Source organism: Mercenaria mercenaria, chromosome 18, assembly GCF_021730395.1.
Source record: "Mercenaria mercenaria strain notata chromosome 18, MADL_Memer_1, whole genome shotgun sequence".
NCBI lineage: Eukaryota > Metazoa > Mollusca > Bivalvia > Venerida > Veneridae > Mercenaria > Mercenaria mercenaria.
The window spans coordinates 23522486-23548508 of record NC_069378.1 but is presented as its reverse complement, the minus strand read 5'-3'; the positions used below and the strand labels follow the sequence as shown (position 1 = coordinate 23548508).

Genomic DNA, 26023 nt, shown 5'->3' with positions numbered 1-26023 from the left:
TCGAGCTATTACCTTTATCTAATACTTAAGACACACATTAACTAAATGGCAATTGTTGATCATGACTGAAAAAGTGTCTTTAATGAGATTCAGTAGGCATAAAGTTTGCATTTTGGTATATCTTTGTCCATAAGTTCTCTCCCTTTGTTATAGTAGTACCAGCAGCCATCTTTTCTTTGCAACTTCTTCACATATCCATTGTGTGGCCATCTCTCTGCCTGCAGATTTAAAAAGAAACATTTATATGAATGAAAATGTAATCATTAAAGCCTCATCATGCTTTTGTTTAAAATATGCTGCACAAAATGCGATACAAATGACTATGAAAATATACATTCTAGCATAAAACTGATGTTCTTGTCACTTTTTGGGGGTATTTAAACAGGAGAGAAAACGTGTGTTAACAGGGAGATTCTCGCGCTCGCGTGCTGTTAAAACACTTTTTATATATCCTTTCGGCTACCATAGCAGACTAATACGTACCATAAAAACGGGGGTCGCTATTACCGCTATCATACACCGACTGACTACCGCAGACACCTAAAACGTACCATCAAAACGAGGGTCCAGATTACCGACATCGTACAGCGTAGGACTACCGGATTTTTAAAATTTTTCTTTGTATGTGGGGGGAATTTGAATGTTTTTTATTTATTGCAGAATTTAATCTGAAGTGTAAACTTTCATTTATGTTATTAACAAAACGGTATAAAATCAGTTAAACTAATAAGTTAAATCATTCATATGACATACTAAATAATATTACGCAACAAATTACAGGTCTCCACAAAATTTAAAAACAAAACCAAACGTCTAGTACGCAATAATGTTCTAAAATCATTGTTATCGTAATTTGTTGGTAAGAAAATCCTTTTCAGACAATTAAGGGATCATTACTCTCCAAAAATACCCATTAGTTTTGATGATTGCTCGTCGCGGTAATTACCGAACTCAGTTTTTAAAACTTAATTAATTACTCATTTCTACGCAACGGTATTTAAAGCTATTTTACTACGTCTGCATTATGCGGCTCCGGCATTCTAGAAGTCTGAAAACCACGGGTCTGCCACTGATGCGTTTTGTAGACTTTTCACCAGTTACTTTCACTGTGGCACTACGGCAGTTCTGAACTTTTTTCCATGAAATACAAAATTTCACTGTGGTAATCAGAAATAGTGTACATTTATACACTACGGCAGTAATATTTTAAACTGTTATTGCACATGGAACATACATATATACACTGTGGTAATTCTCTACAGAACGCTTCATCGTTTTTACGCCGCAACGGTAATACATATGCACACATCGCTTCTTCCATTTGCATACTAGACGTGTGTAAATTTATCCACTATGGAAGAATTGTACTTTTCAAATTTAAAACTCAAACTTTAGGTAAGAATGCATTTAAATTATCCCAAAGTAGACAATGGTAATTTTGACTTTGAGCTCCATGCATTATGCATTATAATGCATGGATACTCTGGAATGCTTTATAAATGGTACAGTATTCAGTATTTCACATGTGCCTTTGTATACTCATTATATTAATTTATAGTCCGGGTCCGTAATGTAGGAGATACATTCGTGCACTTGTAATCTCTGAATCCTCTCACTGACGGAGGGTCGCAGGTTCGAGCTGTGCTACCGACTAGGACTTTTTATGTGAGAAAGTAGGCAGTTGCTTACGGACTTTGGCGTCTAGTACTGGTGTTTCCCAGGAACGATGGTTAGTTGAACTGGCTGCCTGATATAACTGGAATAATGTTGAAAATGGCCATAAATTCAAACAAAAACAGACTCTAAAATGATCTGTTTCCAAAACCGTACATGAAATGTGCCTTCGGTGAAATGAGATCTTATAATTCTTCATTATATGATTAAACAATTGATATCTTAATTGTGACTTTAAAGAAAAGTATCAACGGAATACAGCTCGCAACTGGGATACGCTCTAATTTAGATATAATGCTATTAATAAGTTCAGTTATTTTAAAATCTGTTTGAAAGTCAGTAAGGCATAACAAACTAAGAAAAAGACACTTTTAGCTACTATTATAAGTTTTACCACGAAGTGTCATTCCACATTTTTGAGTTTTGTTTTGGCACTTGCATCGTATACACCACAAAAACAGATTATGAATATGAACAAATTTAAATGAACCTTAATAACGTATAGTTGACGCGTTTACATGGTCCGATCCGCTGACATAACTGGTAGGTGACTAAAAGTAAAATGCAACAAAAACATTTTTATAACAGAAAAAAATAAGATAAAACAATAAAATTAACAACTGAATGAAAACACTACAGTAAAGGCAATCTCCTATGAACGGGTATGAGAAAGAAGAATCATATTTGGACTAAATTTCATGATAGACAGTCTACTTATAGTCCGATCCGGAGAAACGGGTAGGAGACTAAAAGTAAAACATTAAAAGCAAACAAAAAGATTTGACAGAAAATAAAAAAAATATGTTTAAACGAAGCCAAGTTGTAAAAGCTATAACAGATGAGGATCATTCATTACTTACAAATCATCGCAAAAGGTAACATAGAACATATGCAATGTTACACAAAAAGTTCACTAAAAGTCATGAAATAATTCCTGTTTTTTGTTGAATTTGTACTGTAGTCCGTTTAAACTGAGACAATTTTGTCAACAACTTACGACAATAACCGTTAATCTATATATACATGTGTTTTTTGAATAGCCGTCTAAAGGCAAGGGGGTAGGGGGTAGGGTAATTAGCATTGTTAATGACGCATAGAAAGATAAAATGTCCAAAATTCACTTTGATAAACATGTCATCGGTAGAACTGTTTAATAAGTTAGTTATGTGTCTATATTGAATATGCCCGGTTGTATGATTATTATTTCTATACCATATTACAATGTATCAAAATTCACAAGAAGCCAAACTTTATGAAACATGTTTTTCTTGAATTTCAAAACTTTAACTCTAAACACCTTTTCCCTTGAGACAGCTCATATTAGAAAAGTATATTGCATGTGAAAATTAATTATCAAAAGATGAATCAATCAAACTTTCTCATTCGTACTAAAAACATAACGTACATATACACACGACACATAGTAAAAATGTGTACACCATGTAATGTTGTCACTAATCTTAGAAACTGTCTGTTTCTTTCTCCAGTTTGTGCTTAATTTCCGCTAGTCAGACAGTCATTTCTTCTTCGTCGATTTCCAAGATAATTTTATTGGCATTTTACGGAGTGTTTCTATGTACCTTCCTGGGTGATTTTTTGCAACCGTTATGTAGCTAAATTAAAGGAAGGGATGTCTTATTAAAATGTAGTAATAATGAGCAATAATAAAACGTATCAAATTATAACATTTAGAGATTTGCAATGGTTATATATACTAAAATCGATTTTCTGGAGTTTCCAATTTTGCTCTTGTTGCCATAAGTTTTACGGACGTTTTCGGATTGGAGGTCTGTATGGACTTGTCCTTTAGTTAGCCAATCCCAGTTCTGGACGCATGATACGAAAGAAAGCATTCCCTGAAAGTATTATTTAAAAGATCACGAGGATTAACCCTGAAAATTGATGACAAATATTTTTATGTAAGCAAGACATTTTGATTTTCAACTACAATTATTGCACAACTTCTCTGGAACTGGCTTTTTTTACTTAAGGGCTGGATTTCTCGAAACATTTTATTCTGTACTAAGAAGTTTAACCTGTTAAGAGCAGTCGAATATATAATGCAATAACAGACTTTTCCTCTTCTGACATGCTTAAATATTTCGAGAAATTTGACCCAGAGCGATAATTTGAGTACATTTTTGGATTTGAGCGACTTGTTGACTCAGACCCAATTTATATACATGGAGTAAAAGAAAGTACGTTCACGTAACATAGCAATGACTCAATAATACCATGAAATCTTTAAAACTACTCATTAGATCAATATAACTTTTTAATAAGAAGAGTATTGTTATACCTGTGTAAATTGTCTTTACACTGCTTACAACCAAATGATGACGTTGGTGTTCGGAGACCACCGGCGGTCTTTAGTTTCTTCATACTGCAAAACTGACAAGCATTTGTTCGCCCTGACATTGAGATAATTTCATGTGAGTCTGCAAACTCTCGGTCAATGGTATCAACTACCTGCGTTTGTTTGGGTTTCCTAATTCCTGAACGGTAACCTTCCATACTCTAGCTATCATGTTTCCATCTTTGATTTGACGTGTCATATGCTGTCTTTTGTTCATTGTACTAACCGAAACCAGGAATTATAATGTATTACATTATTCCTGCCGAAACATCCTTCTGTCGGACTAATTTCTGTGGTTTCAAATCATATGGCAAGAATTTTCGCCCTTATTAAAAGACCCACAAAGATGGGTTGAGCTGGCAAGGAACGCCTGTGCCAAAGGGATGTGTCTAGAAACACTATACGGTTCAACCAGATGTTCAACAAACTTCCTCGTTAGTTCTACTTCTTTTTTTCCATCTAATATAAACTTTAAACTTCCAAAGATATGCAGAAACTGCATCTGCTAAAACGAATATTTTAAAGCCTCTCTTGAATACATACTATTAACTAAATGTTTATCTATTTATCGTTTTATACTGCATCACTCCTCTTTACGAGTATTACGTGCAGCTGCGCGCCTGTACAAGAATTTCAAAAGTAGAATGGACAGGAGAATAAAAGTAATACACGATGTGTATTGCAAGCATGAATACAGTTGATAGTGTTAAAAACAAGAAGGATTTACAGTTAAAAACAGTTTAAAGAAACAGGTCTATCATGTTATTAATAAGCATTGTGTGCAAGTTTGGTTACACCCTGCCTAAACTGGTTCAGGGTTGGGGCTTGCACAAGTTGTACTGGAAGGGAATTCCAAAGCACTAAGGTGCCTAGAAAAAAGAGTACTTATAGTAATTACAGGGAGTGAGGATCTATGTATAGGAGTGGGGATGCATATGTCTTGTTAGACGGGATTGGGGAGGGGGAGGGGCTGACATAGGGAGGAAGTGGTACAGCAACCAAACCACTCTGCAAATAATTACCACAATAGACGTTTGCAGGAAGAACGAATTTCAATGTAGTACCGCAGTGTAGTTTTACTCGTCCTGTTACTAAGAACTATAGTAGACTTTTGTGAGAAACTTGAATTTTAAGGCAGTGCCATAGTGTAGTTATACATATTAAATGAAATTAAGTGCACTTCCACAGTGCTGAGAAAGTTACCCTGCGAAAGGATTATACTAGTAATCAAAACTTATCCTGTAGGCATTATTTATTCCCCCGATTACCACAGTAGTTTAATGCAGGGCAAGCGAAACCAAAGAGAGTGCCGCAGTGTATTAATACATATTCACACAAAATAGCATGTACTGCCACAGTGATTCAGTGGCCGTTTAAATATGTGACTTTCAATAAATAACATTAACTGTTTGTTTTATCTGCATATAAATACCATAGTAGACTATTGCAGGAAACAAGAAACTATAAGTTGTGCCACAGTGTAGTTATACCAATAACCACACAATGGACATAACGACCATAGTGTAGCAACCGTTTTACATAAAAATTACCGCAGCATAAAAATGTAGTATATTTTTGTTAATTCATTCTATTTTCAATTGCGAAAAAATACAATTTTTACCCAAATACTGCATTATGCGCTATGGAAATGAGCACCCTCATTTTTCTGGTACGTATTAGTCGTCTGTGGTAGCCCGCCTGCAAAACAGTAGAGGTAATGGAGAACCCCAAAAATATAGTCTGCATTTGGCGTCTCAGGTAGTGCGTCGGTGTACGATAGCGGTAGTCGAAAGGATATGCGCTTTCCGTGGCAAAGCGTAAACGCATTACGGCCCCAAAACGGATAATTTAAAAGGAAAGGACGTCAACGTGAAAAAACAACACAGACGTTCCCGCACGTTTCATGGGAATTTAATGACGTTCAGGGATAATTGATTCGTTTATTAGTTTCTTATGCATTTTATGCTAGAATAGCGTTAACGCATGTTCATTTTGTGTTGTAACGTACATCTTCAGAATCCCTCGGGAAACGTTGGTACCTGAGCTGGTACCAATCCATCGGGATTCTGCAGACTTATAACACGAAAAAACGTGTTATCCTACAGTGCAGGTATCTGTGAACTTACAAAGCTGTTTATAGCACAGTAGATTTAGTAAATTTTGTATTACTTTTATTCATGACTTCATAGACTACAGAATTAATCTGATAATTTGGGAATTGTGCTGCATACTTGTTATTTATAAACAAGTATGCAGCACAAGTTCCAAATTATCAGATTAATTCTGTAGTCTATGAAGTCATGGAATAAAAGTAACACAAAATTTACTAAATCTACTGTGCTATAAACAGCTTTGTAAGTTCACAGATACCTTGCACTGTAGGGATAACACGTTTTTTCGTGTTATAACGTCTGCAGAATCCCGATGGATTGGTACCAGGCTCAGGTACCAACGTTTCCCGAGGGATTCTGAAGATGTACGTTACAACACAAAATGAACATGCGTTAACGCTATTCTAGCATAAAATGCATAAGAAACTAATAAACGAATCAATTATCCCTGAACGTCATTAAATTCCCATGAAACGTGCGGGAACGTCTGTGTTGTTTTTTCACGTTGACGTCCTTTCCTTTTAAATTATCCGTTTTGGGGCCGTAATGCGTTTACGCTTTGCCACGGAAAGCGCATATATAAAAAGTGTTTTAACAGCACGCGAGCGCGAGAATCTCCCTGTTAACACACGTTTTCTCTCCTGTTTAAATACCCCCAAAAAGTGACAAGAACATCAGTTTTATGCTAGAATGTATATTTTCATAGTCATTTGTATCGCATTTTGTGCAGCATATTTTAAACAAAAGCATGATGAGGCTTTAATGATTACATTTTCATTCATATAAATGTTTCTTTTTAAATCTGCAGGCAGAGAGATGGCCACACAATGGATATGTGAAGAAGTTGCAAAGAAAAGATGGCTGCTGGTACTACTATAACAAAGGGAGAGAACTTATGGACAAAGATATACCAAAATGCAAACTTTATGCCTACTGAATCTCATTAAAGACACTTTTTCAGTCATGATCAACAATTGCCATTTAGTTAATGTGTGTCTTAAGTATTAGATAAAGGTAATAGCTCGATTCTGTTTTGTTCATTTTGAATAGAAAAATCAAAATAGGGAGGAAGAAAATTGATGATATGTGAATGCATGACTTGATAATATAACTTACAATTAGTATTATCTAATTACTATGATAGAAGGGAGAAAAAGCAATATATAGACAAGTCTTTTAAAGGGGTATCAAAAGATATAAGAAAATACAAATCAGTATAATATAATTTGAGCTGCGCCATGAAAAAAACCAACAGTGCATTTGCGACCAGCATGGATCCAGACCAGCCTGCACATCTGCGCAGTCTGGTCAGGATCCATGCAGTTTGCTTTCAAAGAAGAAACCGTTAGCGAACAGCATGGATCCTGACCAGACTGCGTGGATGCGCAGGCTGGTCTGGATCCATGCTGGTTGCAATTGCACTGTGTTGGTTTTCTTATGGTGCGGCTCATTTCATGTTTTATGCAAACGTATGATACTGAGAAGAGTAAAAGTTTTATACTTTACATCAAAGTTTCAGTGTATTCGTCATACGTTACAGGTTAATTATGGGCATGGTATTACACAAAAATACTGCCAAGAATTCACTGAAACACCCCCATGTTTGTTATTAATGTTAATGTATACAGTTGCCAACAAAATAAAGACATATTAGAAAGGTTTATCTGGAGGAGACCCCTTTAGTTTTTTATCAGTTTGGCCATTTTAGTCTGTAAATGAATATTCCTCTTTTTCAAGTTGTCATTAAGTAAAATAAATTGAGCCGCGCCATGAGAAAACCAACATAGTGGGTTTGCAACCAGCATGGATCCAGACCAGCCTGCGCATCCGCGCAGTCTGGTCAGGATCCATGCTGTTCACAAACAGTTTCTCCAATTCCAATAGGCTTTGAAAGCGAACAGCATGGATCCTGACCAGACTGCGCAGATGCGCAGGCTGGTCTGGATCCATGCTGGTCGCAAAGCCACTATGTTGGTTTTCCCATGGCACGGCTCAAATTGTGTTTTTTCACAAATACATGAACTTTGTGAACTTTAAGATGTTATGAGCACTTATATATACTGTATCAGTGAGAATTTTTAAATGTCCTTGGTTTTTTATCTTGCAAATTTATTCTATTTGCATGTCATGAAATAAACCAATTATACAGTAACTAGAAATAAGAATCATATCTGTTATGGAAAGAACAGTACATAGTTTGAATGGTTATCATTTCTCATAAAGAATACCTGACTGGTTTATCATGAATTTTAGTACCTGTCTTCACTTCTGCATACACTATATATAACCATATATGTTTTTGTGTTCACTGTTATATTTAGAATAGACTGGGTGTGTCATATATCATAATTAATCAGTTTAAACTGCTGAAACAAAACTATAGACTGCTTAAATTACATTGGCATATTGTTCAGAAACTTGTCTGGGTGCATTTAAGAAAAGATAGGTATTGGTAAAAATTCAAGAAGAATGTAAATTTTTGGCATTATTTCAAAAGCGTTGCAACTATTTACTACCTTCTGCACAATATTTTTGGTTATTTTTAAGAATATCGTGCAAAAATCTTGTGTCAATAAGTTTGTACCACTAGTCACTTTCAGAGTACTCACTTTTTACAGATTTTTGAGAGAAATTACTTTTTGCCTAAAACGTGTGGATTAATCCCTTTAAACATGTAAAATTTAATACAGAATTAATATTGAAATATACAGTAACTATATTTTTTTGTACAATGTTAGAAGCAATTATTGTTTGGATGCATCATAACTCTTAATAACTCTTAAAGTTAGTGAATCCACAATGTCAGTAACTTGGCAGTTTCTGTTCATTACATATATGGCATTATTTGACTGTGAATGTGGCTTAAAATATCTTGTGATTTCCTAGCAGTAGCAACTGCACATAATGTGGAATAAGTAATTAAACACAGAAATTGCCTATTGTTATTACTTGTCTATGATCATTAAGTTACTGTTTCATTAAAAACAATTAATTTAAAGAAAGTAAACAAATGGATATGAATTTTTAAATGTTTGTATATTTTTGTTTACAAAGTGAATGATTTTTTTTCATACATCATGCTTTGTATAGCTGAGAAAATGTTCCTATGAGTGAAATAACTACACATGTGAATCTGTGATATAGATATGAGCCGTGCCATGAGAAAACCAACACAGTGGTTTTCCGACCAGCATGAATCCAGACCAGCCTGCACATCCACGCAGTCTGGTCAGGATTCATGCTGTTCACTGCCATTAAAGAAACCATTAGCGAACAGCATGGATCCTGACCAGACTGCGCGGATGCGCAGGCTGGTCTGGATCCATGCTGGTCGCAAAGCCATTATGTTGGTTTTCTCATGGCGTGGCTCATATAAGTATATTCTTAGTGCTGAATGCACTGCCACACTGATTTTGCACATTTTTGTTTGATTTATTATTGATGAATATACTGCAATGTACTTTATTCCTTGGAATTTCCAAAATTTTGCCAGAGGAAATGTGCCTGGGAATTTATTTTTGCCCAAATAAATGTCTGTTTTAATATAAACAATTGTTTGTATTTATTTGTTCTTTTTAAGAGAGAATTGCCCCCCCCCCCCCCCCCCACTGTAGTTTCCTAAGGAAAACAGGAAGACATAGAAATGGGCTGAATCAGTCTGTCTGTCTGTCACATTTTGTATCCGGTCCATAACTTTGCCATCCAAGAAGGGATTTTCAAATTACCTGGTGCAAATATATTTCCATAAGGGAAAGATGTGTCACATTTAAGACCCTGACGCCTAACTCCAAGGTCAAGGTCACGCGTGGAGGTCAAAGTTTCTGTTCAGTGCCCAGTCTATAACTATGCCATTCATCAAGGGATATTAAAATAACTTTGCACAAAATTATTATTAATAATCCATAATGAGATCATATATCACATGCAAGACACAATCCACTAATTCCAAGGTCAAGGTCACACTTGGAGGTCAAAGGTTAGCATGGTCTGTTTTGTGTCTGGTCCACAACTCTGCCATTCATCAAGAGATTTTGAAATAAGTTGGCACAAATGTTCCCTGTTATCAGAGGACATGTCTAGCACAGGAACCAGATCCCTAGCCAGACGTCAAGGTCACATTTGGAAGTCAAAGGTTTAGAAGGTCTGTCTCATGTATGTGCCATAACTCTTCCATTCATCAAGAGATTACAAAATCAATTGGCAGATATTAATGCTTCATAGCATTATTGCCAGTGGTAAGCAGGGCATGTGACCTGCAGACTAGATTTTCTTGAACTAGAAAGGACGTCTCTTCATAGTATTATTGCCAGTAGTAAGCAGGTCATGTGACCTGGAGGCTTAAATTATCTTGAACTGGAAACGACGTCTTTTCATAGCATTATTGCTAGTAGCAAGCAGGTCATGTGACCTGTAAGCTTAAATTATTTTGAACTGGAAACGACGTCTCTTCATAGCATTATTGCCAGTAGCAAGCAAGTCATGTGAGCTGGAGACTTAAATAATCTTGAACTAGAAAGGACGTCTCTTCATAGTATTATTGCCAGTAGTAAGCAGGTCATGTGACCTGGAGGCTTAAATTATCTTGAACTGGAAACGACGTCTTTTCATAGCATTATTGCCAGTAGCAAGCAGGTCATGTGACCTGGAGGTTAAAAATATCTTAAACTGGGAAGGACACCTCTTCATAGCATTATTGCCAGTAGCAAGCTGGTCATGTGACCTGGAGACTTAAATTATCTTGAACTGGAAACGACGTCTTTTCATAGCATTATTGCCAGTAGCAAGTAGGTCATGTGACTTTGAGGTTAAACATATCTTGAACTGGGAAGGACGCCTCTTCATAGCATTATTGCCAGTAGCAAGCAGGTCATGTGACCTGGAGACTTAAATTATCTTGAACTGGAAATGACGTCTTTTCATAGTATTATTGCCAGTAGCAAGCAGGTCATGTGACCTGGAGGCTTAAATTATCTTGAACTGGAAAGGACGTCTGTTCATAGCATTATTGCCAGCAGTAAGCAGGACATGTGAGCTGGAGGCTTAAATTTTCTTGCCTACCTACATGACCCAGCGGGGAAAGTATACATTTATCCAAGCACGCGCCGGGGATAGATATTCCTGTCTTTCCCTAGGGAAAACCCTTGTCTAAAATAGCGTGCACTAAGGTGATGTCACACAGTACTGGTACCATTGTGACGTCATAAACTTTATAAATAATGTCAGGAAATACCCAAATCTATTTATCTCCACGATCTATTTTGAACATGATAGGCAAGAAAAATGATCTAACATGTTTGCCTGTGTAAGACAGCTGTTTTCCCTACCCTCGGGACAGCATCGCTAACGCTCGGTTTTTCATTCCACACTGTCCCTCGGGTAGGGAAAACCCTGTATTACACTGGCAGGCATGTAAGATCCTTATAATCTTGAATTGGAAAGGACGTCCCTTCATAGCATTGTTACCAGTAGTAAGCAGGTAAACAGATAAAAACCTATTTTTTTTTCATACTGAATCAATCCGAAGTAAAAATGTGGTGAAATATGTGTCCCTTTCAAATGATAAATAGATCTACCATGTGCATCTATACAAGGCTGGAATCCAGAGATTCGAGACTGCGAGCAATAGGTTCGCTTCCCACGCCGTTGTGAAATAAATTCCCCAGAAAACATTACAAACTATATATCACTATTTCACGTATGTATTCAGTTACAATATGAGACCATCCTGAAGTCTCTCATCCTTCCCGTTCATAAAATATCTGACAGGAAGCGAGTGCTTTCCTGCTGAAAGTCCCAAGTAGCTAAAATATGAATATGAACATGTTTATACATAGATCTATAGATCTTTTGAATTATCTCTTACTTTTAAAATGATAAAAGTATATAGATTCTACTTAAGAAATAATATATCTCATTTAGTGATTTGTCGCTGAATAAATCATTGTTTGGAGTTCAGATGCGAAGGAATTATATCACTCGGGCTGTGCCCTCGTGATTATAATACGCATCTGAACGACAAACAATGATTTTATTCAAGAGCAAGTCACTAAATGAAATATATTATTTCGATTCTAACACGTTACCAAGGATTTGAATGTACATCCTTGACGGCATTTATCAAATAATTGCCCGTTTTCAATTGGTTTCTTTTCCAGTGCGCCGTCATGCCGTTTGACACTATGACGTAATAATTGTGACGTCAGAACAGTGAATTGTTGAATAATAATTCACTGTTTTCAGCCTTCTTTGTTTAATAGGAAAATGAATCGGATCGTGTTAGAATAAATTAATTAGGCTAAGTACACCAGAAGCAGACGTTTCTCTGGTTCCATCTTGTTTCCTTTTAGTAAACTGGACCAAAACTTCGACGGGCTTAAATTAAAACATGAAACTCTTTTATTTGATTAAACGTCTACTTTTACGTAAAAACGCATTCAATGGCGTTTTACAAACACACAAAAATATTTACCTCTAAAAATTAAGACATCTTAAAGACGTAAGAAATAAATGAACATAAATATCATTGTGAATAAACTATTTAGTAAGTATTAAACAAAAGATCAGACATCAGATAAGATCAATGAAATATTAGAATATTAAGATACAGTAATTAAGATAGCTGTTTTGTTAGTAAGTAAGTAGAAGTGAGTTATTCTGACATCTCCATAAGCTTATTGGGTAATCTATACAATTACACAAAATTAAAGCACAAAATTTAGACTCAGATAAATGAAGAAAAGACGGATGATAATCTGTGAAATCATTTAAATTCGCTGGCATAAAATTTCGCGCAAACGTGAAAAAATGACTGTTTCGCGCATTTTCGATTTTTAAATGAAAAAATAAAATTAAAAAATAATATTAGCGCGGTCTTAAATTCGCGCATCGGTTCTAGCATGAAATACGCGGAAATTCGTCCTATGTGAATAAAAAAAAGCTGGAAAAGTGTTACTTAAAGCATGTAAAGACGCTTTTAACCAATAAAATAAAATAAGATAGACAAATGATTTGAATTCAGCTGAAAACTGAAATATCTGCATACAGCAACTCATATGTAACTTCAAAGTATCACTTTAACTAAAACATCAGATTTCAATATGTTTTCTTATATGATTTTTCAGATGACAGACTACGAGGCGAGTGCTTATATGATTGCAAATATCACATTTGTAGCCAGTCTCTCTTTTATGTATAATAGTATGCCTGTTCAGACTACTTCTGTACTTACTTGCATAGCTACAGAAATCACATTTAAAGCATTTTTCCCCTGTATGTCTTTTCATGTGACTTTCAGAGCTGTATAATCAGTACCTGCGTAACTGCAAATTTTACACTTAAAGCGTTTCTCTCCAGTATGTATTCTAATATGCACTTTCAAACCATTTCTTCGATTACTAGCAAAGTTACAAACAGGACATATGTAGCATTTGTCAACGTTATGGCTACCATTATAGAAATGAGCCGTGCCATGAGAAAACCAACATAGTGGGTTTGCGACCAGCATGGATCCAGACCAGCCTGCACATCCGCGCATGCAGTCTGGCCAGGATCCATGCTGTTCGCTAACAGTTTCTCCAATTCCAATAGGCTTTAAAAGCGAACAGCATGGAGCCTGACCAGACTGTGCGGATGCGCAGGCTGGTCTGGATCCAGGCTGGTCGCATACCCACAATGTTGGTTTTCTCATGGCACGGCTCAAATTATCTCCTGTATGTATTTCAATATGTTTTCTTAGATCATGGGCACGACTGCTTTCGTAACTACAAACATTACATTTAAAGCATTTAAAGCATTTCTCTCCAGTATGTGTTCTCATGTGCGTCTTAAGATGGCTACTGTAGTTACTGCCATAACTACAAACATCACATTTGAAGCGTTTTTCTCTTTCTCCTGTATGCATTCTCATGTGACACTTCAAAACACCTTTGTAACTACTTTCAAAATTGCAAATATCACATTTAAAGCATTTCTCTCCGGTATGTATTCTAATGTGCGTCTTCAAATGGTCACTGTATTTACTCGCATAACTACATTTGTAGCATTTTTCTCCAGTGTGTTTTTTCTTATGACTTTTCAGACTTCCGATACTAGTACTTGTATAACTGCAAACATCGCATTTGTAGCATTTTTCTTCTGTATGTTTTTTCTTATGACTTTTCAGACTTCCGATACTAGTACCTGTATAACTGCAAACATCGCATTTGTAGCATTTTTCTTCTGTATGTTTTTTCTTATGACTTTTCAGACTTCCGATACTAGTACTTGTATAACTGCAACTCATTATTGTGTTGTTCTCTTTGCTGGACGCTTAATACAGGTTTTAATGTATTACTTCATCAATTATGGTGTAGACTGTATAGTGTGTCCACCTCCAAAAGTTCTTAAATATATAAAAAGAGGTTAAAAATCGAGTAAAGTTGTGTACCCGTACTAAAAATCTGGCTGTTTTTCTCTCTTTACAATCAACTGTACATACTTGCATGACATTTAACTTTGGATGTAGTTCTTTGTGCAAATTTAATTTATATATTTTGTAAAGTTGAATGAAGAGGATTTTATAAAATACTTTAGTAAAGATGCCCATACTTTGATGAATACGGGCACTTCCGGACTCCCCGCCACTAGACTAACCTTGTACATTTGAAACATAATATTCATGCATTTTTTTTTTGTACATTTTTAAGACAGCATATTAGAAAGTAATAACCTTTTGATTTATTCCAATTTGTGTTTTCTACATTTTCCATGTAAAACAGATGAATCTTGTTAGTATTTAATTAAGATAAACATGACGAATAAATACAGTACAAAATATTACTTATTATTTTCAAATTTTTGACAGCTATACCGCGGACAATAATTTATCTTGTTGAAAGTTAAACTCTGTTTAGTACTAGCCATAGTAAAAATAAACAGATAGTATTGGAAGATAACAACTAGGTCATATGGATCATTGATCAGCTTTAAATAACCCTTAATTACCATGCTGGACACGATTTATTCGGCCTTTGCGACCAATTTAGATCATGATCAGTCTGCACATTCGTGCAATCTCTGTACTGTTCGCTAGTCAGTACTTTTGACAGTAAATGGTACCGTCCAAAGATGGACAAGTTCATTATAGAAATTTAGCAGGGTAAGGGTTAAGCTAGTCTATTTGTAAAGTGGAGATGTCACTTATGATGGAACAGGCAATTTAACTCTGTAATTTCTCGGATCATTTTTATCAAAGTGGATTTTATTATCACCTGGACTGCTGGCGTCATCATTATTCTAGATATTTCTACTTAACATTCTCCCAGCTTCACTACAAGGTTAATTACACTTTGTACATCACTGTCGGATTCCGTCTCGCCTTAAGCTATGTTCAGCAGCAGTCTCACGCAGACGAACGTTCTTCAGCTGTTGAAATTTTCTGACTAAACTCACCCATACCTGTCTCTGAAACAGAATCTGTCATCTAAGAGAGAATATCTGATTTCTCAAATTTGGTCTTTGCTCTATGTTTCTATATACAGTAGGCCTACGGGGTTGAATTTCGATCTCTTTAGATTGTTCTGCACGACATTTAAATACATAGCTTGAACATTTCGGCTTCAAGCCTTGCAGGCCCGTGTCCAGGTTTTTTTTGCTGGGGGGCGGGGGGGGGGGGTGTCCCCTCCCGATGTCGGAAATTTTTTAATATGACACATGAAAAGAGGCATTTTCCTGCTACCTGAAACACCTTTAAAGATGCATGAATGTATTATATATTTAAGGAAAAGTCTTATTTTTTAATCATTTCATCAAGCCTTTTCAATGTATGTATGATTGTACAGTCACAGTGTATGGACTTCATTTTTCTGTATGATACCCAGGTCTCAGTGTTTTGGCTCTGATATCTACCAATCCAATGTATAATTAACCAGCTACCAGTAATAGCGTCGGTCTATGGATCGCGGGGTCACGAGTTCGATCCTCGGGCGGGGCTTATGTTCCCCGTGAGTATTTGATAAACAACATTGTGTCTGAAATCATTAGTCCTCCACCTCTGATTCATGTGGGGAAGTTGGCAGTTACTTGCGGAGAACAGGTTTGTACTGGTACAGAATGCAGGAACACTGGTTAGGTTAACTGCCCGCCGTTACATGACTGAAATACTGTTGAAAAACGGCGTTAAACCCAAAACAAACAAACAAAACCAGTAATAAAGAAGCTAGTGGTTTGTAAACCAACTTTATTTATCATAATAAAACAAACTATATGATTGTCAGCAATAATTATACTACATTTTAATCAAGAAAATCTTTTTTCTAATTAAAAAAAAATAATATGTGTAATTTCACTAAAATGAAAGTTATCAAAAACTGCTCAAAACTGATATACAGAATGACATGATTTGTAGAAAAATTATTTACTTAATTCACAAATAAATATTAATAATAAAATAGATAATAACACAAAAATATTTTTTGAACTTTTTCTGCATTTCTTGTGTTCTAAGCAAATTTAATATAATAAAAAAAAACATGTTGAAGTTTTAAGATGATTGATTTATTTGCAAAATGGCCAAATGTTTTTAGATTTCCAACAAAACAAAGTATTACGACAATTACTATTTACATCATAGATTTCAAATGCGAATGAACTCTTAACTGTACAAACTTTAACATCACAGCACATATTTTTATGTATAAAACCCCTCATAAATAACAAGTTTTAGATGCGTTTTGTAAGATTTACTAAGAAACTACTTTTAAATACATGAAAGTTTTTAAGTAAGTTTTTTGGACCCAAAAGAGTAAACTTGAGACAATAGTTTCAAATTCATAATTGTTGTAAAATTACAATGCAATCTCTAAATCAATACAATTGCAACCTCATGTATCGGGCAACCTCATTGGTCACTTGTTCAAATACCGCCTTTAATAAGCAAGCATCAATGAAGCATGTACAAATAAACTTTTACCTGTAACATGCCTGGGGCTAATTTCCACTACCGGACACAATGGCTCTTTAGCCTGTGTATTGCTGTCAAATCAAGCCAATTGCGCTGGTGTATAAATTTGTAAATTGAGGGGCCCATAGTAATAAAATTCGTAACTAGCCAGCCAGCTGGGGGGGGGGGGGGGGGGGGGGGCCGGGCCCCCTGGCCCCCCACCTGGACACGTGCTTGGGTGGTTCAAATACTCCCGCTTTAAAAGCTTTGTGTATTGTTTAATCACAATATGGTGCCTGCTTTTTTGATTTTGTCTTTTGGCAGTTTCTGGGATTATTTTCCGATATACAGGCTCCATATCAGCAGATCCCCTCTCTAAATTCCAGTTTGTGTAGAGCTGCCCATTGTTTAGGCTGATCACTACCAAATAGAATGTAAGCCTCCGCAGGTCTAGTCACAAGTAGTCCAAATATAAATAGTACTAATCTTTTTTCCTTTCCTAGTGCATTTTCTCGGCAGCAACGTGCTTACTTTTACCCTACCGCGTTTCAGTATGTATCACTTTGCATTCTAATGAAATCGGCATGTTCCTATCGCATGCTAGATAAAAATGGCGGCGTAAGAATTTAATGTCACGAAAAGAGAAATTGAAAGAAGCGAAAAGTAGTAAATTCAGCGGGTTGTATTTAACGAACTGTAGTTTTCTTATATAAAAGTTAACACCCCCTTTTCTTTTTGTTTTTCTAAAGTAGCGATCTAGTTCTTTATGGGAATATAAGTGTCTGAAAATCTGATATGCTAGAAAATGTCGAAACACCGTTATGAAGTGAGTGGATTCTATATGAAATAAAGAACAGCTGGATTTAGTGGTGTTCAGCCTATAAGGGACAATACATGTTATTTTCTGAAACCCCTCGAAAATGAATGGAAATGCCATTAATCTATTCTTTATGATGTAAAACGGTAACAAATGGCTGAAAACGCTTAAATTTCTTGTGTTTTTGGAATTTAGATTGAATTTTCGACCAGGTGGCACTATTTTGGTTCGTTTTAGGACCTAGTAAATGTCTTTTCTCGCATTTTAGCACTTCAGATGTCTAAATAATATTGAAATTAGCATGTTTCTGAATGAAAATGACAAACATCGTAACAATTAAATGGATGTTAAATGTAAATTCCACGAATAAGGTAAAATTAATTGAAATATTGCTTGCACAGGGCTAAATTTTGCATATTTTTGGGGATGGGGGTGACCTGTAATGAATTGTCATTTCTATATATTTTCTCAATATTTTGCACTAAAACAAAGCAGAATCATTGTGAAATAGGTGTACCTTGAGAATGAACGCAAATTCATGGAAAAATCAAACAAAAATTTTCACTTTTGACTGACATGGGTCTGCAGTGCCTACAAGGCGGCCTACACTGATGATTTCTAACAAAACTTTTTCATCCAGCACTTGGCATTAAAAATACAGCATCAGTTAAAGTAACTTCATTAGAGTTATTCTCTTTTATTTATTGAAGAACAATATATGGGAGGATTTTTAAAAATATTACCCCTTCAGGCTTTTTCAAATTTTTGTAATCTAATTCATCTCGGTACCCTGCAACCTGGAATCTCCAGGCTTCCTCTGCCTCAGGGCTCCATTCCTTTGCTCTTGTCATACTGGTGGGCTTAGGACAAGCCATGTCTGAAAGAAGAGAATAAAAAAAACATGATTAATATAAATGCATGTACATGTGTACACAAATCTGGCAATTAAGAAGAAAGTTACTATATGCATCTTATGTAAAATTTAACAAAGTCAAAATTAAGATCGATTGTAGTCCTCCACTGCTTTGAGTAAGTCTGATATGTATAAAATGTCTCGAAGCGAAGAGGTGTCCAGCCATAATTTTCATAAGGATTTTTTTTAATATGTAACACTGTATACTCCTAGGCATTACCAAACTGTAATTTAAATTCCATCTTTGTTAATTATAATCCCCTCTTTCTTTAGCAGACTGGATGAAATTTTACCAGATATATTAGGTAGCCAGGCACATTTGATGAACTCTAATGTGACCTCATAACAGTTGTTGACACTTCATTTAATTAGTCTAATAAAATTTATCACTGTAATAGAATACAATAATATGAAGAATGTGTCATAAATCTTGCAGCTGGTGTGAAACCCAGGTCTTGCAAATACATAGAGGTGTAGTTTATTAAACCAACAATTCAGGTTCACAATATTATTTTCTCTAATTTAAATAAGAATACTGGCCTAAGGGTGTGATATACAGTCTATAAACATGTAAGTAGAGTGGTCAAAGGATTGACTGAGAGTCTCAGGTCAGACCACTATTTCTTGCCAGGTATATACTTAGCAGGGAAAGATAAGGTTATCAGGGTAGAAGATCAGCTTATCTAGCGAAAAGATAAGCTACACATGTGCGCATATTGATGTCATATTATGACATCATAGTGTATGAGGGATATTTAATTTCAATATCTCCGAAAAATGTTGCAATGATATTAATAGTAGGCAAGAAAAATTGTCTAATAATTATTGTCCTCCAGAGTAAGTGCTTTCCCAACCTTCAGGACAGTGTGGATAAAAAACTTCGCTAGCGCTCCATTGTCCATCCCACACTGTCCAGTCTTACACAGGCAGTCATATAAGATCCAATGTAATCCAGTTTTTTGAAGTAGGACACCAACATTGGTTTAAAACTTAATTAACCTTATTAATAAGAAAAGAAAATGTACAAAAGGTCTGTGTAATGTAAAAGTTTTGGAAATGGTTTTGATCTACTGTCATTAATGCATAAAATATTATACAGACTCATTTAATACTTCTTTCACAACAGCAAATGATTAAAAGCATGACAAACTGCGACAAAATAAAAAATGATATTGTATCACATTAACTTAAATATACAGAAATTTTTTATAGGAAACTAGAACACAACTAAATTCTGACACAGGAAGTTTTTTCTTGCATGGGTCAATCCATAACAGCATCTGGGTATTCCAAGTGTAGACCCTGCATACCAAGATAATCTTATAAGATTATCTGCCAGATTTGTTCTTAGTCACAAACCGGAGAAAGAAAACACATGCTGATTGGATAACTTTGACTAAATCATTTTGCGGTCAGGTTTAATCTATTCATTTATAGACTGATATTTTAAAAGTATCTCTTTTTTTCTTGTCAAAACTTTTGCCTAATTTTAAGGCAGTATTTATTTAAAGTGCATACCAGTAAAATGCAGGTGTCCCAAACCTATTATCACTACACTTCTCCCCTTTAAGGTTTACTTTTCAGAGCTTAAACCAGCTCTCCAGAATTAGCCTCCATGCCCACCATATTTATAAGTCCGCCATACACTTCAGACACCATTAAAGTACCATCAAGTTACCAGTTTTCAAACCCCTAAGGAATTTAATTAATTAGGAAAATTTTTATAATTAATGACTTTTACTGGACATAATAAAAATATTATCAAGTCAAGTGATGACTTGCACATTTAAACAGTTAATTTATTAATAAAATATTAAACATATGTTTAGGAATTAATAGTAAATTTCAAACACAGTCATGTACTTCCAACATGTCGCCTAAGATTCAATAACTTATTTTCAAACCACCTACTACAATAATTGTTAGAATGATGTTAGACTAAGAGCCTTTAAAGTTACAGAACTTTTTATGTTAATGTAGTTCTTGATATTCACTGATCACTTTTTATAGTTAATTAAAAATGTACTGTTTGTTGTTGTTTTTTCAAAGCAAAATAAAATATAGAATGACAGGAAAATTAAGAATAGAGTCCGAAAACTAAATGTATTTTTGTGGTTCTTATATTAGGCCAAGTATCCAAACACTTAGAAACATATTTTCTCAATTGAAACAATTTAGCAAAATGACATACCAGTTTACAAGTTTTTAATCAAGGTGATATCACATTTTGAACTTTCAGTGAATAACAGAAAACCAAAGAATATTCAGTTCTTTCCAAAAACCGTTATGTTATGATTCAAACAAATAGTTTCCTTTGTTTACCAGAAAGAAACAATTCTTATATCTTAATATTGAGATCTGGTACCTTTATAACAGACAATAAACTAAAACAATAGAAATGCATATGTGACGCCGGTGAGCTCAACAAAGCAATTTCAAGCACAAATATTAATGTGGAATGTAAAGTAAGTTACATACTACAATATCTGACCAAGATACTTACAAAAACAATGCATTTGCAGAATAGAGAGATAAAAATAATTTTGACAGCTTGTGAAAACTAATGACAAATTTTGACTGGTATATGATGACTCATGACCTAATTAAATTTTTTCTGTTATTTCTAACTTCCAGTTTGATTTTCATAAAAATGGGTATTCTATATTGTAGCTTACAACTCATAAATTAAAACAATAAAAGAATATATTGTTACCTCACTGTCGTTTTGTCTATCCAAGTCACATACGAATTCCTATGGTTTCAGTAATTTGTCACTAATTAGAGCAACTCACAGTGTTGCAATTATACAAAACACATCCCTTCATTATTTTCACATAGATATTGAGGATTTACCTAATGAGTACAAGTATTGGAAATACAATTTTAATACCGATTGTGTATTGCAATAATGCTAAACTATCTCAGACGTGACGTTCCTTAAGAATGGTAAGATTAACTAGATGCCCATGGGCAACATGTCGAGCCCGCCCTTTGACCCCTTACTGTGACCTTGACCTTTGAGATAGAGTCCATCTCATTGAGTTAAACATGCATGCCAAATATAAACAAGATTCCTCAACGCATGTCAAAGTTATGGGCCGGACAAGATCTGACATGATATTTGACCTCCAACTGTGACCTTGACCTTTGAGATAGGAACCTGGGGTTTGCGCAAGACACTCCTTCTCACTGAGGTTAACATTCATGCAAAATATAAACAAGATTGCTCCATGCAAGTCAAAGTTATGGTCTGGACAAACAAATCCGGACGGATGCAAGCACGGACGCACATACACCGAACAGCCATTTGGACAACTATGTCTTCGCATCCGCAAGCGGGCTCGACAATTAAATAGGAATTATTAACTTTTTTCCTGTCACCCAGCTCACATATTTTTGTCAAATTTTACAGAAATCATAGAAGCCATTAAGACCTTGTTTTAATAAATTTGATTATAACAAGAGCTGTCTGTAAGACAGCCAAGCTCGACTATTCGAAATTTTGTCCCAGAAACAGGAAAATATTACCCAAAATGCTAAATATCAAAAGAGTTTTAAGTTCAAATGGGGACATAATTTGACAAAAATGCATATCAAATTTATGGGCCTTGCTGCTATCAACTAGTTTTATAACCCCGAAGACACATGTGAAGTTTCAATTTAATATCTGCATTAGTTTTAGGGATAGTAACTTACATGTAAAACCTTAAACAGAATTTTCTAAGTCCAAAAAGGGGCATAATTTACCCAAAATACATGTCAAGTGTTATGGGACTTGACCCAGTGAGGTTGGTTATTGACCTAGAAAAAGAAAAAATAAGTTTCAAATCTATATGCCTTTTAGTAATAGCTGTATGTACTTCGTGCACGCAAAACTTTAACCAGAATTTTCTAAGTCCAAAAGGGGGAATAATTTGGCCAAGATGAAGGTCGGAGTTATGGGACTTGCTGCTATCAACTAGTTTTATAACCCCGAAGACACATGTAAAGTTTCAATTCAATATCTGCATTAGTTTTGGAGACAGTAACTTGCATGTAAAACCTTAACCAGAATTTTCTAAGTCCAAAAGGGGGCATAATTTACCCAAAATACATGTCAAGTGTTATGGGACTTGACCCAGTGAGGTTGGTTATTGACCTAGAAAAAGAAAAAGTAAGTTTCAAATCTATATGCCTTTTAGTAATAGCTGTATGTACTTCGTGCACGCAAAACTTTAACCAGAATTTTCTAAGTCCAAAAGGGGGCATAATTTGGCCAAAATGAAGGTCAGAGTTATGGGACTTGCTGCTATCAACTAGTTTTATAACCCCGAAGACACAATGTGAAGTTTCAATTCAATATCTGCATTAGTTTTGGAGATAGTAACTTGCATGTTAAACTTTAAACAGAATTTTCTAAGTCCAAAAGGGGGCATAATTTGCTCAAAATACGTCATGTAAGAGTTATGGAACTTGACCCAGTGAGGTTGGTAATTGACCTAGAAAAAGAAAAAATAAATTTCAAAGCTATATGCCTTTAAATGATAGCTGCATGTACTTGTATGCAAAAACTTAACCAAGGTGTGACGCCGACACCGACGCCAGGGTGAGTAGAATAGCTAGACTATTCCTCAAATAGACAAGCTAAAAATATATTTTTGATTATCTCACATAACTTACATATGACTCTGAAGAGCAGACAGTGACTAATTCCTCCATAAAAGATATTGCTTTACATAAAACAGAAATTAAATGCAACAGATATACTATGTGAAACATGCAAAAAGTAATAAGTGAAAAACACCATTTTTGCACATTCCCTTGAAATAATTTATTTTCATGCATTTTTAATTTGGAAGTGGCTATTCGTACGGCTCTCCCGTATGAATAGTGAAATAGCCGACAGGTGGCTATTCGTACGACAGTTTTGTATTACATTGTACTGAAGTCATTCAACTGATATATTTTTCAACCGATTTCTTTACTTTTCGTCGCAAGTATTTCAGAAGTATTTAAAACTCTTTAATCCCGGGAAAATACGATTGCAAATTCGATAAATAATAATTGCAATTTGTATAAAATAATATAAACTTACTGTTTTCTTTAGTATTTAAGACATGGATTATGCTCGTGAAAAAAAGCTGCCTTTTTTTGTAAATATTTTCTTTATAAATAGCTCTCACTCAGGTTGGAGGGCTTGTTGAATATGAAATTTTAACAGCGTTTTTCGTTGTTTTAGATACATTGTAAATGACAGGAAACACTGCTGGAAACAGAATTACTTTTAATTATTAAATCCTGAGAAAAAAAACACTATTGCAAATTTGATAAATTACTGATAGTAATTAGCACTTTGTACGCTGTAATCGGTTTTGTTTTTCTCGAGACTGAAGAATTTAGTTATTTTAACATGGATTGTGCTCATAAATTGTTGAGTTCATTTTACTACTTGAGTAGAGAGCTATTTATAAATAAATTTTAATATTTCCGGGATTTAAGAGATATAAAAAGTAAAAAAATTGGTTGAATGACTTCAGTACAATATAATACAAAACTGCTGTACGAATAGCCACCTGCGGGCTATTTCACTATTCGTACGGGAGAACAGCCACTTAAATCCTTTTAATTTTGACAGCTGTAGCAAGTACATTATATACCAAGTACCTGCAACTTTTACTGAAGGTAACATTCGTGGCCTACAAGTAAAATAAACAGAGAATAAGTTTAGGTTTGAAAACAGGTTGGATTTGAAACTGAGGTAAGTTGACGATAAACCTGGTGGAGAAAATACAATGGAATCTTTCTGTCAACTTCCTCAAACAAAAAAGTAACAACCATTCAGTCTTCGGCAGGTACAATATATACTGACTAAATGTTAGGGTTAGGTTTAATTAACATATGTTTAATAGTGTGCAGGAAAGGTTCATACTTGGTAATCGGACCAAAGCATTGACATAAAGCAGTATGATGATCATGAGTATTCGAGAAAATACCAAGGTTCCTACGGGGTAGTCAAAATTAGACCGATATTACATTCTGATATTTCACGTAATGTCTTGTCATTATGATCGACCAGTCAAAAAATAAAACGAATTAATCTGACCTTAAGCAAAATGATTTGACGATCAGATTGTTTTATATTTGTGGTGGGCAATCTAACCATCAAAACTTCCAAGGACCAAATTGATGGAGGATAAATCACAGTAAACAGTCATGTAAAGTAATTGGTTTTATCGCTTGCGCATAATGCTGTCGCTTGCGCATAATCATCTACATCTACATCTTTCACCCAACCGTCGATTTCCGACTATCACTGGGCGGCGCTGTCAGAGAAACAGTTGCTGTGAATATGCGGTAAACATTAAATGTGGATGAAAATTTCATTCATCGGAAATTTCCTCGACTTTTTTGGTATTTCGAGTGTCTGACGCAAGTGGAGATGTTGCCCATACTTACGGCATAAGAAAAATAACTGATATTTCATAGGATCGTGTCAAATTAGTTGGACTTCTCTGAATCACTGAATGTCTAACAGTGAAACAATGTGAAAGACATAAACTTTTTGTAAACATAATATTAATCATTGAATGGAATGTGTAAAATTTTGAAATTCAACGCGTTTTTTCTGTTGACCCGATTCGATTACCAGTAAAATTCCATCGGGAAAGCAGCATAACTGAAAAACAAACCTGTATAGTTAAATACCAATACAGCAAAATGTCTTAAAGTAGATTTACCTCTTTCTTATTGTATAAATAAAGATATATTTATTGTTTGGCTTGATTTTTCGCAACTTCTCTCTTCACTTGTTTACTTTGTTGCTTGACAACCGATGGCGGCGCGATGCATAAAAACTACACGTTGTGAGATCGATATTGTGTTTTAGGCCAAATAACACTCAAATCATACGCGTTGAATTTGAACTTGTGAATTCAACATCGATAATAGAGAACTTACGATTATTTCAGATGTGTACCAGTTGTTATGTGTACAGGATCTTTACATTCAAATGTGTAATGATGTTCATTTTTTTGTTTTAAACTATATTTTTTTATTCACTATAGATCTAAATCTTAATTGACTTCACTTTGATATTATACGCTTAGATCAAAATTAAGATAGGTAATAACTGACAGCTTGGTTGCAAAGTTATCAAAATTTAATCCTGGCATTTCCTCCTTCAAGCAATTTCCTCGTACACATGTGATATGTATGCTTTAGTTTGACGCAAGGTCTATCTTCCATGTCTTCAGAA

The 26023-nt window shown here is 35.0% G+C and overlaps 1 protein-coding gene across 1 annotated transcript; it reads right to left on the bottom strand.

Annotated features, from left to right (window-relative positions):
- On the bottom strand, positions 1-25645 carry LOC128550773 (meiosis expressed gene 1 protein homolog). The gene is made up of 3 exons (XM_053530525.1): positions 25506-25645; positions 18620-18753; positions 1-218 (listed from the first exon to the last, which is right to left on the bottom strand). The coding sequence occupies exons 2-3, from the start codon at positions 18749-18751 to the stop codon at positions 90-92; spliced, it is 261 nt and encodes an 86-aa protein (XP_053386500.1). The 5' UTR covers positions 18752-18753; positions 25506-25645; the 3' UTR covers positions 1-89.
- Between the last annotated feature and the right edge of the window lie 378 nt (positions 25646-26023).

Excerpts from the sequence above, each read along its gene's own strand:
- LOC128550773 (XM_053530525.1), bottom strand. The coding sequence starts at position 18,751 with ATGGCTTGTCCTAAGCCCACCAGTATGACAAGAGCAAAGGAATGGAGC. Across the intron at positions 219-18,619 it reads ATTTGAAAAAGCCTGAAGGG|GCAGAGAGATGGCCACACAA; the intron begins GTAATATTTTTA and ends TTAAATCTGCAG.